Consider the following 17,064-nt stretch of genomic DNA (forward strand, 5'->3'; position numbering starts at 1 on the left):
TATTTTTTTTAAATTATAGAGGAGAATCCCCTTATACGTTGCATTAGTCATTAGATTTCGACATTATTTTTTATAAGGAAAGCCTGTTTATGATGCCTAGAGTTATAAATAAGTGGAGTAATATGATAACAACACCAAGTAAATATAATAGGAGAAAGGAAGCCAGACTTTAATATTTCATTGGCTTTTGTCACATTTGACAAAAAATTACAACACGCTTCGGAATAAAGTGATGTTAAGAATTATTTCAATTGAGTAAAAAAAATAATTCACTGTTCATTTTTTCACAAACATTATTTAATTGCAAGTATAAATTAAATTCATGTGTAAACACACTATTTTTAAGTCTAAATCTAATTCATCTTAAGATACTCTATTCCAAGCTCAAATCTAATTCACCTATAGATACACTATTTTTTTTATCTAATCCATCTATATACACTCTATTCAACCTCTAACTCTATTTCTCCCTTTAATACACTATTCCGTATTTTCACCCTCTGAATCAGTATTAATGAATCAAAGGAATTTTCATCTTCATACGAAGAAATACACATGAAGTAGATACTTGTTGCAAAGAAATAAAAGTACCTGAAAATAATTTGACAAACCTATTTTACCCTCGTTAGAAAAACTTTAAACGTTTTCAGACTCTGGTTTTAAGCATTTTTACAGACTGTTCTGACAATTCTCATGGCTTTCCATAGACAAGAAGAAGAATACTGGACATTAGGTACTGCTTTTTCATATGGTTGCAATGACAATATTGAGTGTGTGGAAAAAATCCTTCAGGTCCACAATATAACAACGTCAATGTGATGGGACTTTTTCAACAAACACAGAGACGTAGGCATAGTAATTAAAAGTAAATGTATTAGGTGGATGTTGAAGTATCGTGTCAAACGGTTAAGCAGCTGAGGGGCATTATGAATTCCATCTACCCTTCTTCAGTAATTCAAAAGTGATAAAGGAATTTGATAGATTACATGATCAATACGTACAGGTCCCAGCTCCCAAAGCATATACCAACACAATCTTTGTTTGTAAGACTCATTATTACAAATAATTGCCTTTTAGAAGAAATTTAAATTCTACTAGGGGTTATCCAACTCGTACTCATAGTTCATTTTCTAAGAAAGAAATGCTTCAAAATCGTATATGAGTTTTAAATTTTTCTTCATTTTAAATCCTTTATATTATTTGTAACTTGTAATTAAATAATCTTGTAGTTGATTCATATTTACAAAAACACGTATAGAAAAGAACTGTTATTAAAAAGGCAAAGATACTGAATTTGCCATAATGAAATAATTTTAATCTTCATTGATGCCTTATCTTATCCTTTAGCATTCATTCTAAAGGAGTACAAAACAGGAAAATGAAAAATCAAAGCAGTTGTCAATTGCACAGGCTTGTTTTGTACATTAGATTAACTTGAAGTACTTTTCTTGCTTGAGAAATTCTCGAGAGAGACGTTAAACAAGAGACAAACAAACGAAAACTTGTTTGTGTATTATATAATTTAGAATCAATATATATTTTGTTACAGGCTTCTGATTATGAACTACTGTACTGATTAAGCACCTAAACGGACAAGTGCACCTTCTTGCGCATTTAAATGCTCGCAGAGAGAAAACGACTGATGTGATGTAATGACATGGTATACAATAAAATTTATGATATATTTGAAAACTAGGGGGGGGGGGATAATACTTAGGAAATAGGAAAGATGTCAATAGATATTTGACTTACCAAAAGATTGTAATTGCAAACATATGAGTCGTTTGTAAAGTAGATTTTAAAATCGAGGATTCCCTTATATTTCTAAAGTAGCCAGTTTTATATTTAAATTTGTATTTCTAAGAAAACGGAAAACATTGGTTCAAATCTATAAACAAAATTAATTCTAAAAAAATTAAATTGCAATTATTTATCAAAGTAATTATATAGATAAATAATTTCGAGGTCAATGTATTGTAATTGACATATAAACTGATATTTATGTGATATTTGTGTGATATTTATGTGAAGTGTGACATCTGCGTTGAAAAGATGAGCAATTTCAGGTAAGAACAACGCGATACAACTACCCTAGCATAAAGCTTTATGCAAGTATGAATTCGTTTCTAAGCATACTAGCTTGGCAATATTACAAATAAAATAAGGCCTTCTTATAAAGGCGGTTCCTGCAATTATTTTGTATGAAGTTTTTTTAACTTGCAAACAGTAGTATGTACCTAAGTGGTATATTAGAATCGCTCAAAAAATGAAGAAAAGATGTATTATCATCCTTTTCATTACATGGATCAAAAGTTATATGAATATCTAATACTATGAATGATAGAGATTCCATTGCAATATTAATGTATATATCGGATTTCATATTTCCCGTCTAAGACCTCCAATCCTTTCCATCTAAAAAATCGACATTTCAGTGATGTCAAATACAGAATATGTCACCAGTAGCCAATCACTTCTCTGTAATAGATAAAGGCTCTAATATTTATACTTTGCGGCTGAAGCATCAACTTGCAAATTATTCCTGGAACGCAGTGCCTTACACACAAGGACAGAATGAGTGATCTTTGTATTATTTGTTTAATTGCCGTCGTCTTTGCGGTCTCTCGAGGTATCTTTATTACTCGGGAATTCATTACTAAACCGGAATTTGATAATAAAATATCAAATAATGAACTATTAGGAGAATACAGCTCTGGGTCGTTGTTCGAGTGCGGCCTGAATTGTCAAGGGGAGTGTACATGTAGACTGTTTGGTTATAATCCGAGTTTGAAGAAGTGCCGTATACACAGGAGAAACATCACTTCCGGAATGTCGGACGAGACGGGATGGAGATACTATTCTCATCACTGTATGTATTCTCTCACAAAACATGAGATTTAATAACCAGCAATACTCCACAGCGGTTATGATTGCATTTGAAGCAGGTCCAAGAGATTCATTTATAGTTATTCTGAAATATTTTCCAACGAAGTAACTTCAAATTAACTCACTTGTTTAACTATCTTGTTAATTTAACTATCTTGTTTCAGCATTTAATTAGCTTTCTCAATTGTAATTAATCTAAATCGATTTTTCAAATATCATAATTTGTGATTTCTAATATCATCTCCATCATTCTTTTTTTTTTGTCTGTTTTTTTAATTTTTCATTTAGTTTAACTTGTTGCTATAATGAGTTTATAGTGGTAAGAGAAAGTGAACAAGAGTACTAATTGTATTCATGTTGACAATGGTATAAAAACTATGATCTTTAACATATTATACAAATTCTACTCATCTACTTCTTATTGCCTGTTTAAATTTGCACTTGTTTGAATTATTATCTTATCATATAAAATAGCTCTTAAATTTTAAAGTGGAATTTCGTCATTTTTATAGATCTTCCTGTAGATTGTAATGACCTCCGAAATAATTGTCGCCCTAATACAGGGGTGTACGAAATCTATCCCTTTGGAACCAGCTCCCGCCCTATCAGGGTATATTGTGACATGGACACAATGGATGGTGGATGGACGGTATGTTATTTTGTAATTGTTGTATATCCTACATCATGTTGTATATCCTACATCATGTTGTATATCCTATATCATGTATATTACATAAACTCGAATCATTGATTTTGACGTCTAAGGGATTCGTACGATACCCGATACATATAGATCAAGCAAATGTTTTACACAATAATGAATTATATATGTAAAACTTTTCAAGGCAATTCAGAAAAGAATAGATGGATCCCTAAGCTTTGACAGAAATTGGACAGATTATAAGAATGGTTTTGGTGCCGCGGAACAGAATTTCTGGATCGGTAAGCATAAGTCTTTGATCCGCAATTTGACAAATGACCATTGTAGCAAATTTTTCAAATTTGGCAACAAATCGTTGATCTGATATTAAGACAATGTAATATTGTATTCGACAATTCTTATTCACTGCCTGTTAATGAACTCTTAAATAAAATTGAATAGAGAAAATACCTTGTTAACAATACTCTCTCTTACAAAATGACAAGAATTAAAATTTAATATATACATATTGAAGATACTGAAGGATACATTATAAATCATATAACTTTAGGAAATTACTTGTTCGTCTTTAGGATATATTTATTTACAATATGAACTCAAAAATTAATTTTATTGCAGTGCACTTATCAATTAATTTCAATTATACCTTAATACAGGTAATGACGTAATTCATCAGATAACAAAGGGAAAGGTCTCATCCCTCTATGTTTCCATTAAAAAACACAAAGATAGACTGTACGAGTTGTACGATCAATTCTCCGTGTCCAATGAAGCGGAAAAGTATAAACTCTTTCTTGCAGGGCCTGCCACGGGAACCTTAGGTACGTGTAACAAACCAGAGAAAGAGAGAGATTAATGTAAATCTGACAGGGTATTGAAATAAGTTAGTTGATAAAAATATCAGAAGTGACTTACATCTAATAATGTAGTATAGATATCTGAAAACCGAAGACTAGGTAATGACAATGCTTAGCATGTTAGCGTTAACAGAAATCTGACACACCCTGAAACTTGTACTTTTATAAGGCTTACATGTACCTCGGTTTATCGCCTGTGCACCCAAAAGAATTTTTTAATTGTTGTTTTAAAACCAGATCCTAAAGTTAATTGAATCCTAACTTCTATATAAATACATAAGATTGGTTTATCCTCAATAATTTCCCTTTATTGTGTAGGTGACAGTATATTAAACACAGTTTATTCCTTTATTGTGTTGGTGACAGTATGATAAATTCAGTTTATTCCTTTATTGTGTAGGTGACAGTTTATTTAACACAGTTTATTCCTTTATTGTGTAGGTAACAGTATATTTAACACAGTTTATTCCTTTATTGTGTAGGTAACAGTATATTTAACATAGTTTATTCCTTTATTGTGTAGGTGACAGTATGTTAAACACAGCTCTTTCTCGCAATAACCTGTCTGGTATGTACTTCAGTACTCCAGACAGGGATAATGACAGAAGTGACAAGAACTGTGCTAATTCCAGTAGCACAAGGGGAGGGTGGTGGTTTAACAGTTGTAGAATAGCCTTTCTCAACGGTCCCTGGTACCCGGCAAGTTGGAGCCGGCCTTGGTATCCTACAGTAATCTCCGGGATTCCTGTCAAGGAGACCATGATGTTAATCAAACATCACTAGGTATACATAATTAAATATTCATATCCAATAGTAACTCTTTAGTATTTCAATGAACATTTAAATGATTATAAGACAATATGCGAGAGTTATAAAAAGTACGCTTAGATTTATGAAACATTTTTTTTTAACAGATCAATATTTAAAGATGAGAAGCTACAGATTGACGACAACCCATCAATTAGACGAAACGGTACTGATTAAAGAGACAATTTAAAATCTATGTCAATCATGTTGTTACATTTATTCTTTTTTTTTTTTGCAATGTTTTATATAGAGGAACAAAACGATTATATTTTTGAAGGGGTCTTGTGGTTGAACTGTTTCTTGAAGCAATATATTATTGTTAATTTTCTGTACTGAGTGTACCCAGTTAAACCTGTACATTGTGTGTGTGTGTGTTGTAATAAATTGGAAATTAAAAATTATTCGTTCTAATTTACAATCCCTGGCACATGAAGCTCCTGAATGGATAATTAGAATGAAGATTGCTCTATAGATGATTTTCATACGACGTATTTTCTGAGTTGTTTCCCTTGGCCGCCATCTTGGTGGTCAACCTGGTAATTTTTCCTCTTTGTCTAAACAAATTTAAGAGGGTGTAGCAGAAATATTTGGAGGAAAATCTTTATGGAATAAAATTTATGGAAAAAAGGAGGCTTTAACAAATGTATATTTTTAGAAAACAATGCTTCCTACCCCACAATGGCCAGTATAAAAAGTTAAAATTGGTTAAATAATGAAGGAATATGAGCATGTTGACCTCCAATATGGCGACCAACGGGAAATAACTCTTGATAATTTGGGCCTACTGAAAACTATCTATTGTAAAAAAAATAATAGTGGAAACTGATTAAACACTCATGCAATCCGTTTCCGTTTCAATGTGAATTCCGACATTCAATTTCATACCCAATCCTACTAATGACCACGTTCTTTACACTGTGCAATCCGACATCATGTTTACCCCCACACAAAATTTGTCTCCCAGTGAATATCGGATTATACAGGTTTCACTGTATTAAAGATATTTATGTTACATAATTAGGAACATTTGATGGTCATGTTCTGCAGTACAATATATCCAAGATTCTGCTTTTCTAAGGAGATATCCCAGATCTTTTGCCATGCGTGCAATATTTTGAAAGGACGAGCAAATATAACTAATTAATCCACTAAGCAATAATTGCTCTGGTGGATGCCTCGGTTCCAATTTTATTTTTTTTTTTTTTTGGAAAAAAATGAACCTTAATATTTGATGTCAATGGCACAATTAAATTGTACTTTTAATATGTTGATGTTGTCGTTCCCACTACGCTCCTGTATACACCTTTGTCAACAATCGGTGTACAAGATTCTTGGAAAAATTGTAAATGGTGAAAAATTAAATTAGAAAAGTTTTTAAATCATATTAATCATCAGTAAAAAAGAACTTATTTTTAATCTATTATCCCCTTAAAGTATTTTTTTAGATTTTAAAATAGTTACTTAATAACAGAGTAGATAAATCGTTCTCAGGAACGATAGTTTTAAAATAAACTAGATGAAATCCCGCGCAAGCGCGGGGAATTGAATTTATACCACTTCCGACAGAAAAAATCTAACAATATATATACTGTAGTTTCTACTGACAGCTTATGGTAGGAAGAAATACTTTGTTCAAAATCCCGCATGAAGTAGAAGTACGTCTCTAACCCCCTGCCCCCCCCCCCCCCTGTAAAGCTTAAATAACAATATCATTAATTGACGTTCATTGTGAAACCTGTTATATACTATGTTATGGATATTGTATATACTATGTTATGGATATTGTACTTCTGATGCTCTTATGCATTTCCGTCAAGAATAAAAGCAGTGAATATGCACATTTTACTGAGAAAAATATTTCTTTTTGTAAAAATTCACAGGTACTCGGGTCTTGGTTTATAAATGGAAAAATGAAATTTGCAGCTGAACAACTATCAGAACGTGCTAGGAAAGCATATTATATTATGCTATTATAAATATGTATGTACCTTATTGATATGTAAAAACTGTACCTTACCTCTTTTTTTTTTTACATATCAATAAGGTACATACATACATATTCATAATCCAAGGCCCAAGTACCTGTGTAAAAAATAGCTTTTATATAACGCCCTATGAGTACACTGGCGAATTCAGAGAGGGGGCCCAGCCCCCCCCCCCCTCCCGTTTTATGTCCAAAATATACATAAAATTTAATAAATCAATTTTTTTTTGTGTGTCCGTGGGCCCCTACCCCAACCCCAAACTAGTTGCCCCCCCTTTTCAAGATTCCTGGATCTGCCACTGGAATAGGCCGAGTATTTCACACAAAGACTGTATTCAGAAAAAACTGAAATGTATTGATTAAAGCACAAAAAATTACAGCATAATTGTATTTGAATAATGCCTTATTCATTAGTATTCTCTTTTCATGTAAGCAAGTTTATTACGAAGTACAAATTGTACTTCGGGTTCGTTGCCACGATGCTCTCAGTGAGGAATATATATATACAAATTTTACCGATAAATTTATTAGGAAAACCTACTACTTATACAGTGTATGTAATAGTCTTTCTATATATAAATATATTCACAACTTACAGTGTTATCAATGATTTACCATTATTTCAATGACCATTCACACAAAAGCTTTTTTTATGTTAAAGCAGCTATAATCGCTTCGTTTTTCTTTTTAACATCGGGCTCGATGCTATATGATGTTCTAGAAGCTTCCGTCAATATTACGATCGGTGAATGACGAAAATAATTTGCACATTTTCCTTTTTAATCAGTTACCACAACTTATTTCTTTTATATCACTTAAATCAAGTTTTGATTGAATAATTCAGTAATGACGTTTAATAAAATAAATAAACGATTGCTTGTTGTCAGTTTCATTAAAAATTGCAAGTAACTTAGATCCGCCAACCGAAAACGCCACCTTACTCACGTTTTTGCTATTTCATGGCTGTTTATAGAAAATAAAAGTAGACTTTTAATTTAATGTACGATACTTACAATGCAAGTGAAATCTAAATATAGTTTACGGACATCATCTTGTATCATGTGTATTCTCAGAGGAGTAAGTAAGAACTCTGGTGCACCCGTTTCGGAGTTTATTTGCAAAATTTATTAATTTATAAGTATAGATGATAAACTGTTATATCTATTGAAATTTACACTAAATTTTATTATGATTTGAAGTTTAAATATTCTCTTTTTAAAACCTGAACAAGAATCTTGTACAAGGAGCGTTAACCGAGGTGTTTGGATCAGCGCGGAAGACAACTCTGGACAGAGAATGATATTGATATGGCTTAACGTCTTACATATCAGAAGAACGTAATGGTGCAAGATTCGTGTTCTTAACAGCAGTAACAGGTCTTACTTACTTATTGTGGGTATGATATGGGGTAAAAGGTCAAATAATCATGTTTTCTGAAGGTCAGTATCTCAGTTTGCTACAGGTTATCATTTTAAAGGAAAAGTAGAGTTTTTTCGCTTTTGTGTGTATAAGATCCGTCATTGAAGATATATTGGGACAACGTATTTTTTCGTAATGAAACACCAATATATACACATTCTTCTGATTTTCAGATTTCCAAAAACCGTAAAAAAGAGAAAAATTTTTCACAGAGGTGATGTAAACAAGAGATGTTTGTGAAACACTTATGCCCCCCCCCCCAAATAATTGGAATATTGTATATACAAAGTGATTGAATATGCATTTTATGTCTACCAAAATTATGAATAATCGCTCTAAAATGTCAATTACGCTTGGATTATGTTATGTCAGTGACTGCACCTAATTCATGCCCGACACATTGATACTGATCTCAGACTCAACATTGGTTTCTTTAAAAGCAAAGCAAACCATGTACCTTATTTGTATGTCAATTATTTAGTGTTTAAAGATTTTGATTTTCGATAAGGAAAGTCTTCAGCTTCAGTTTTACTGCCTGTAAAAATACTGTTTTATTCATGTCGGGAAAAAAAACTCTTAAAAATGTAGGAAATGAAAAGTGGGATTTTTTTTTTTAATTTGGAAATGAAATGCAGCAAAGTGTTGAGACTTTCTGTTTATTTTCTTTTGATCTACATGAACTTTTTTCGGTTAAAATTGTATAAATTTTACAAACACAAAAAAATTAAAGATTTTTTTTCTGCCATTAAATTGTATATTTTAATAATATGATGATCGTAGGGATAACGACGCAATCACGAAAGCAGATATTGAAAAATCTGTGTATCCACTACGCACCAATTCCTGATAGCTATTGATGAATTAATTTTATTGTATATACCATGTTTCTTATTTTGACTAAATATTTTATGCAAGTTTGATTGAATTCGATATAAATACTAATAGAATTCATCAAGCCATAGAAATCTGACTGTGAAGGCAAAATGTATTCCGTTGGCAGGCCTAGCAAAAAATAGTGAAAATACTTTCTATATTTCTCAATGAATACAGCTACCATTAATGCATTTTTCATAGAAACCCTTCCACAGTACAAACAGCCTGATTTGCTCAACAACTAATCGGAATACTTCGGACACCATCCAAAACAAGATGTGTTTGTGAAACACTATGCCCCCGTATGGCAGCTTATGTCGAAGGTTAAAGTTTCTCAAATGCAAGTCAAAATCCAGGCCAAAAGATAAAAAATGTTGATACCCAAAGAAAGATCTTGTCTCGAGGAAAACACCTGTGAAATTTGAAAGACCTAGATACAACTGTTCAAAAGTTATGGTGAAGGTTAAAGTTTTTAAAAAAAAAGTCAAACGTCAAGGTCAAGGTCAAAGTGGTTGGTATCCAAAGGAAGATCTCGTCAGAAGGATTACATATGTGAAGTATGAAAGCCCTAGCACCAACCATTCAAAAGTTATGGCCAAGGTTAAAGTTTTTCAAAAGTAGGTCAAACTCCTAGGTCAAGGTCAAAGGGTCAAAGTGGTTGGTATCCAAAGGAAGGTCTTGTCACAAGGATTACATATGTGAAGTATGAAAGCCCTAGCTCCAACCATTCAAAAGATATGGCCAAGGTTAAAGTTTTTCAAAAGTAGGTCAAACTCCTAGGTCAAGGTCAGAGTCGTTGGTATTCAAAGGAAGGTCTTGTCACAAGGATTACATATGTGAAGTATGAAAGCCCTAGCTCCAACCATTCAAAAGTTATGGCCAAGGTAAAAGTTTTTCAAAAGTAGGTCAAACTCCTAGGTCAAGGTCAAAAGGGTCAAAGTGGTTGATATCCAGAGGAAGGTCTTGTCACAAGGAATACACATGTGAAGTTTGAAACCCTAAGCACCAACTGTTCAAAAGTTATGGCCAAGGTTAAAGTTTTTCAAAAGTAGGTCAAAGTCCAAGGTCAAGGTCAAAAGTTCAAAGTGGTTGGTATCCAAAAAAAGGCCTTGTCACAAAGAATACACATGTGAAGTTTGAAACCCCCAGCTCCAACTGTTCAGAAGTTATGGCCAAGGTTAAAGTCTCAAAAAATTTTGCAAAAGTGGGTCAAAGTCCAAGGTCAAAAGGTCAAATATGATGGTACCCAAAGAAAGGTCTTGTCACAAGGAATACACATGTGAAATATGAAAGTCAAAGCTCCAACCCATCAAAAGTTATGGGCAAGGTTAAAGTTGACAACAGACAGACAGACAAACAGACAAACAAACAGACAAACAGACAGACAGGACAAAAACAATATACCCCCGGGATCCTTCGATCCGGGGGCATAAAAAATACTATCGACCATTACCTAGTATATTGTTTTTAAAAAATGTGTTTAAAATCCATTCCAGAGAAAAGAAATACTGCATCTCGATGTGCTTTATGCGAGGTTCGCCCTTAGGAAAAATGAATGCTTTTCTTTGTTTCATGGCTTTTTATCGTGCTGATTTTTTTTAATTGTAGTCGAGATGTACATGTAGTTGTAAAGGTATTGCTAATTAAAGATTAATTATTGTTTAACGCCGCGTCGGCAGTATTTCAGCCTTACATGTATATCAGCCATAATAGTACTAAGAAGCTGTCAATCAAAATAAAAGTCTCATTTTGACGAATTGCTATTGTCCAATAGAAAATTAAGAGATATTCAAAATTATTTCAGATAAATTTTATGTTGAAAGCTACAAATACAATACATTAGTATTCCAATGGCGGCGGCTAGTAGTGGACGTGTTTTTGACAGCTCTAATGAATCCAGTATTGCGCCGATGCAGTTAAACAACACTGACAAACGTGTTGATGCAGTGGGTACTTCTACTTCAAGATTATGATATGGCTCATACTTATGCAATTCATAAATCTATGCAAAGCCCACAGATTTCTTAAGACATTGACAATGATATAGTAATAAATCAATCCGGCCCCCGTGGGGACCCGGGGTGACAAGAATAGGTCCCTGGCACCCCCTTGCATGTCGTATGAGGCGACTAAATGGGGCAACCTGTTGGCCGTGGGTTGCGACCCGTGTTGGTGGAGAAGGGGATCCTGGTGGCTGAGGTCTGCAGGTGCTGGGTATAATGCACCTGATAGACCAACACTCCACTTTGGCCCCATATTCATCTAGACGGGAGGTCAAGTTTGGCCCGACTTGATCAATCGGCTGGTATTTTTAATTATCTGTTTGTCTCTGTTTTGCAATTTCCAATACGCCTACGTTTCCAAGTTGATATTTATATATTAATCGGTGGCTGAGGGTCAATCAGGCATATCGTGTCTCAGTATAGTTTCTTTGTATCTTCTTGGTGTCATTCTTACTGGATATCCGTTTGACTAGATATCGCCCTTGTTGGCGCTCCGAGGCGGACGGGGAGCAAGGATTCTGAAACTCTTTTCCTCTAATCATGGCTCTCTCATAAAAAACGTTGTTACCCAGCAGGTTTCGATATTTCTTTTAACGATGAACAACTTAATTCTGTTGTGGAACATTGGCCCCGCTTCATCACACTTGAAGCACAAATATCAGACCAACATACGAAGCCTTTAACAAAGGTATCGCCATTTGTCATTCAAAAAGGTATTCAAGGCATCATCGGTACTCCCAAAAATGTCAAAAAGTTGAAATCTGGTGCTCTACTTATTGAAGTTACCAAAAAACAACAATCAACTTCCTTGTTAGGTTTAAAAATGCTTGCCAATATTCCTGTTATTGGTAAAATCCACAGTGGATTAAACCAAAGCAAAGGCATACTGTTCGACAGAGATCACGACCTGGATGACATTCCTGAACAGGAGATTCAATCTGAAATAGAAGCCCAGGGAGTGATCTCTGTTAAACGATTTACCAAAAAACGGAATGATATTATCGAACCAACAAATACATACCTTTTGACTTTTGGCATGCCAACACTTCCTACAAATATAAAGGTTGGGCTCTACCAAATGAAAATCGAGATGTTCGTTCCAAATCCGCTGCGTTGTTTCAAATGTCAGCGGTTTGGACATGGACAATCCAATTGTAAAGCCTCTGAAGCATGCTTCAAGTGTGGTGAAGAGGGACATGATGGTAAAAGTTGTCAAAAAGACCCCAAATGCAGAAACTGTAAGGGCGGGCACATGGATTCCTCTAAACATTGTCCAATTTGGAAAAAAGAGAAAGAGATACAAAAGGTAAAGGTTGAAAAAAGAATACCTTACTCAGAAGCCAAAAAATTGGTAAATATGTACAGTGTCCCGAAACCAAATTTGACAACATATGCAACTGTTGTAAAATCGTCCTCTTTGAAGGACATGTCTACACAGGTCTCTGAAAAAGACTAATTTCAGCAGGCCTCATCATGTAAAATACCTTTGTCATCTAATGACAAAGGTAAACCCACTTCAATACCTGCTTCTGCAGGTCCTGCAGTTGCGGCTGCACCAAAAACCGTAGCTGTGGCTACATCACAGCCATCGGCTGCGAATAAATCAACACCAACAGGGAGACAAAACAAGTCTCCCTCAAAAACATCCCCAAGCAGTCGAGTGATCGTTTGCCCAAAGGGGCACGAGATGCCGTCACTCTCCACAATAATTTTGGGGTCTTCGAGGAGATGGACATTACACCCTGCCATTCCTCCTCGCAAGTTCGAAGTACGTCACCCAAAAAAATAAAGGGAGGATATCCCCCATTTCTCATAATAAATAAAAAATGAATCATCCTATGTTTATACAATGGAATTGTCGAGGTTTTAAAGTCAACTTTAACGAATTATCTTTACTTATTCAGGACCATTGCCCGGTAGCTATATGTTTACAAGAAACACATTTAAAAGAAACAGATAAAATTAATATTAAAAACTATAGTATGTATAACCACTATGCTCAAACTGAGAGAGCATCTGGTGGTACTTCAATAGCAATTAACAATAAATACATTCACAGCCAAGTAGCTTTGAAAACTAATCTACAAGCTGTAGCTATACGTCTTCCTCTTGAAAAAACAATTACACTTTGTTCTGTGTATGTACCTCCAAACTATAATTTACAAACTTTAGAAATTACAAAAATAATACAACAACTCCCTGCTCCATTTATGATTATGGGTGACTTTAATTCCCATGATCCATTATGGGGTAGCGACAAAATAACAGATAAAGGGAAAAAAAATTGAAGATGCAATATCACATCATAATCTTTGTATACTTAACGACGGCTCTAGTACTTACCTGCATCCGGGTAATGGTTCATATTCTTCAATAGATATTACTTTAGTAGATCCTTCTTTACTCTTGGATTTCAGTTGGTCAGTACATGACGATTTATGTGGGAGTGATCATTTCCCAATTATAATTAAAGTAAATAAACCCGAGGAAAATAGTTCTACTCCAAACTGGAAACTAAACAAGGCCGATTGGAAGCAATTTGAAAGCTTATGCTTACAAAATATTTCGGCTGAAAAGTTCGAAAACAATCCTGATCCAATTCAAAAATTTACTGAAATACTATTACATACTGCAAATAAATGCATACCTAAATCCTCGACAAATTCTACTAGAATTAAAAAACCATGGTTTACAGAAGAATGTAAAAATGCTATAAAAGCTCGCAAAAAAGCAGAAAGACAGTTTAATAGATTACCAACATCACCAAATTTAAGCAATTTCCGTATATTTAGAGCAAAAGCTCGGAGAACTATAAATTTTAATAAACGAAAATCTTGGAAAAACTTCGTTTCCAACCTTAATTCGCATACTCCTATCAATAACGTTTGGAACGCAATAAGAAAAATTAAAGGAAAAGGTCCTGAAAGATATCAACATCTTAATGTTGGAAGTCAAATTATTACGGATAAAAAACAAATATCAAATGAAATAGCTAATACAATATCTAAAAATTCCTCCACAAATAATGTGAGCCCAAAATGTAGTAAATATAAAATTTCACAAGAAAAGAAAAAGTTAGATTTTACATCTGAAAACAATGAATGCTATAATCATCCATTTACTATTGACGAACTTCAAAAATCTCATGATACAGCTGTAGGACCGGACCAAATCCATTATCAAATAATTAAACACCTTCCTATAAACAGTAAAGAATGTCTTCTCCAAATTTTTAATACAATTTGGGAACGAGGTCATTTTCCACCTTCCTGGGCCCAAGCTACAATTATTCCTATTCCAAAACCTGGAAAGGACCATACAGATCCTAATAATTACCGACCAATTGCTTTAACAAGCTGCTTATGTAAAACCATGGAAAGGATGATTAATGAACGCCTTATATGGTTTCTTGAAACCAATAATATTTTATCTCATATACAATGCGGTTTTAGAAAAAACCGAAGTACTATTGACCAGTAGGTACGACTGGAAACCTATATTCGAGATGCCTTTATCAAAAAAGAGCATCGCAGTACAGTTAAGGCAACATTTTCTATAAAAAGGCACCAAAAACGAGACACTTAAAGTTCAACCGTCTTATTTTTTAGTATGAAACTCTATCTGAAATATCTTAATGGCTTTATGAAGAGTTTGTCCATCGCTTTTCACATCGGTATTTTTTGTCATCATGTGACCCTCTACAGTCACGTGAGCTCCGATTTTAGGTCCAATATGAAATGTCAAATGTAACCAAAAAGTGCAAGGGCAAGGCATACAATATTTGAACTGTACAATGTTTCATTGTGTCCCTTAGAATCTATTCTATCGAAAAACTGATGCTCATTCAGACAGATTTCTGGGATATTTAAGTTATTCATTGAAAACAAACACCAGTATTCAAAAATAGGGTATTTTTCATCATTTAATCGGAAATTTTAAATTGCCTAATGAATTATAAAGAAATGAGCATCACTTTTTAAAAACTATACAATAAAGTAAAGAATTTAAAATAAAAACCTACCTCTTGGGTTGTCGCATTGCCCTTGCTCTTTTTGATTAAAAATTGAAATCTTAACACAATCATTCTAAATATAGTTTTCAAACGCATCATTGACCCAGCATGGGAGATAACTCTGTGGTACTTAATAGAGTTTGTGTACCACGCAAATTTTGAACAAATAATACCTACGGACTGTGCTGGGCTTTACTTCATTAAATCAAATCGGTATGCATAAAAAAATCCTTGACTTTACTTTGTTTTGTATATCTTCGTTCTTTTATACGCTACACAAGACGTATTTGACACCTACCGCATTTCCTCCGTTCGTCAACAATAGGCCTAAATTTTGCCGCAACATCATGTAAATCAATTGGAAAATGCCCATGGTTAAAAATATTGAAAGATTCAATCATTTGTAATACAAAATAGACAGCCGCTATCAATGATAAAATATTTATTCTTCCCCATTAGACACACAGAAATGATATCTCCAACAGAACTTAGGTTTTTTTTTTTTTTTTTTTTTTTTTTTTTTTTTTTTTTAATACATGTGTGATTATTTTAGTTATCAAAATAATCAACTGTTAAGTGATTCTAGACTACGTTAAAAGTTTTAAGAACAGGAGGAAGGGACTGGGGTGCCTACTCCTGTATTTAATAACCTGTTTTCCTTTCTACAGATCTACCCCCCCCCCCCCCTTCACCAATTTGCCTCTGGCTCCTTTGATACCATTTACCTTACTTGCATGTAAAAATAAATTTTTAAACAGTGTTTACATCAGGTTTTACCTTTTTGGGTATTTAGCACAAATCACATGGGTGGGGGGGGGGGGGGGGCTTTAGTCTCATTTTTTTGAGTTATTATCAATCCATGCGCAAACAAGATAATCATAGTAAAACTTTGTAATCAAGAAACACAGCTGTTAAAGAACAGGTGAACACAATATACATGCTGAAATTAAGATCTTGTTGGTATCCAAAAGCACAGACAGGCGCGTAGCCAGAATTGAAGTGAAACGTACGCAGAGAACGGCTGGGGTCCGCTTTGAGACCCCCGTTGGTCCAGGGCGAAGCCCTGATGAGGACCTACATGTAGGGGCAAAGTCCCTGAAAGCTCATGGGTTTTACCAAATATTTCACTCAAAATCATGCCATTTCGATTTTCTTTAGAAAATACAAGACATAGTAATATTGTTTTTAACACAAAGTTAAATAATTTATTGTACCTGTAGAGGCTGAATATTTTTTAAAATGATATATTGGTATCATCTACTCTTTTTTAACTTTCAGCAACAAATATAATTAATTTCAATTATTAACAAAAATAATGTTACATTTCAAATCATATTCTTGTGGATCACAGCATTCAATGGTTGATATTTTCTCAAAGATCTTTAAAAAAAATTATCAATGTGTTGTAGAAGAATTACAAATTAATAAATGTTTTAATTGGTTGTGGCAATGATTTAATGAAACATTACAATTTTTTTTATAAAGACATGGTAATATAAAATTTGAATTTGAATCGAAACAGTACGAGATAAAATAATTTAAAACACAAATATTTGCTGGGT

General features: G+C 33.6%; 3 protein-coding genes across 5 annotated transcripts in view; all 3 read left to right on the top strand.

Moving 5' to 3' along the window:
* LOC133199050 (uncharacterized) overlaps window positions 1–17,064 on the top strand; it is a 269,846-nt gene that overhangs the window by 121,907 nt on the left and 130,875 nt on the right. The gene's annotated exons all lie outside the window — the stretch shown is intronic.
* LOC133198278 (fibroleukin-like) lies at window positions 2,830–5,187 on the top strand. The gene is made up of 4 exons (XM_061334396.1): window positions 2,830–2,869; window positions 3,399–3,535; window positions 4,224–4,368; window positions 4,928–5,187. Exons 1-4 carry the CDS (start codon window positions 2,830–2,832, stop codon window positions 5,185–5,187), a joined length of 582 nt encoding a protein of 193 aa, XP_061190380.1.
* LOC133198279 (uncharacterized) lies at window positions 11,338–12,946 on the top strand. The gene is made up of 2 exons (XM_061334397.1): window positions 11,338–11,437; window positions 12,066–12,946. Exons 1-2 carry the CDS (start codon window positions 11,338–11,340, stop codon window positions 12,944–12,946), a joined length of 981 nt encoding a protein of 326 aa, XP_061190381.1.

The sequence above is a fragment of the Saccostrea echinata genome, unplaced genomic scaffold, assembly GCF_033153115.1.
Source record: "Saccostrea echinata isolate AGI-Se365-2 ecotype Australia unplaced genomic scaffold, CSIRO_AGI_Sech_v1 ptg000033l, whole genome shotgun sequence".
Classification (NCBI taxonomy): Eukaryota; Metazoa; Mollusca; class Bivalvia; order Ostreida; family Ostreidae; genus Saccostrea; species Saccostrea echinata.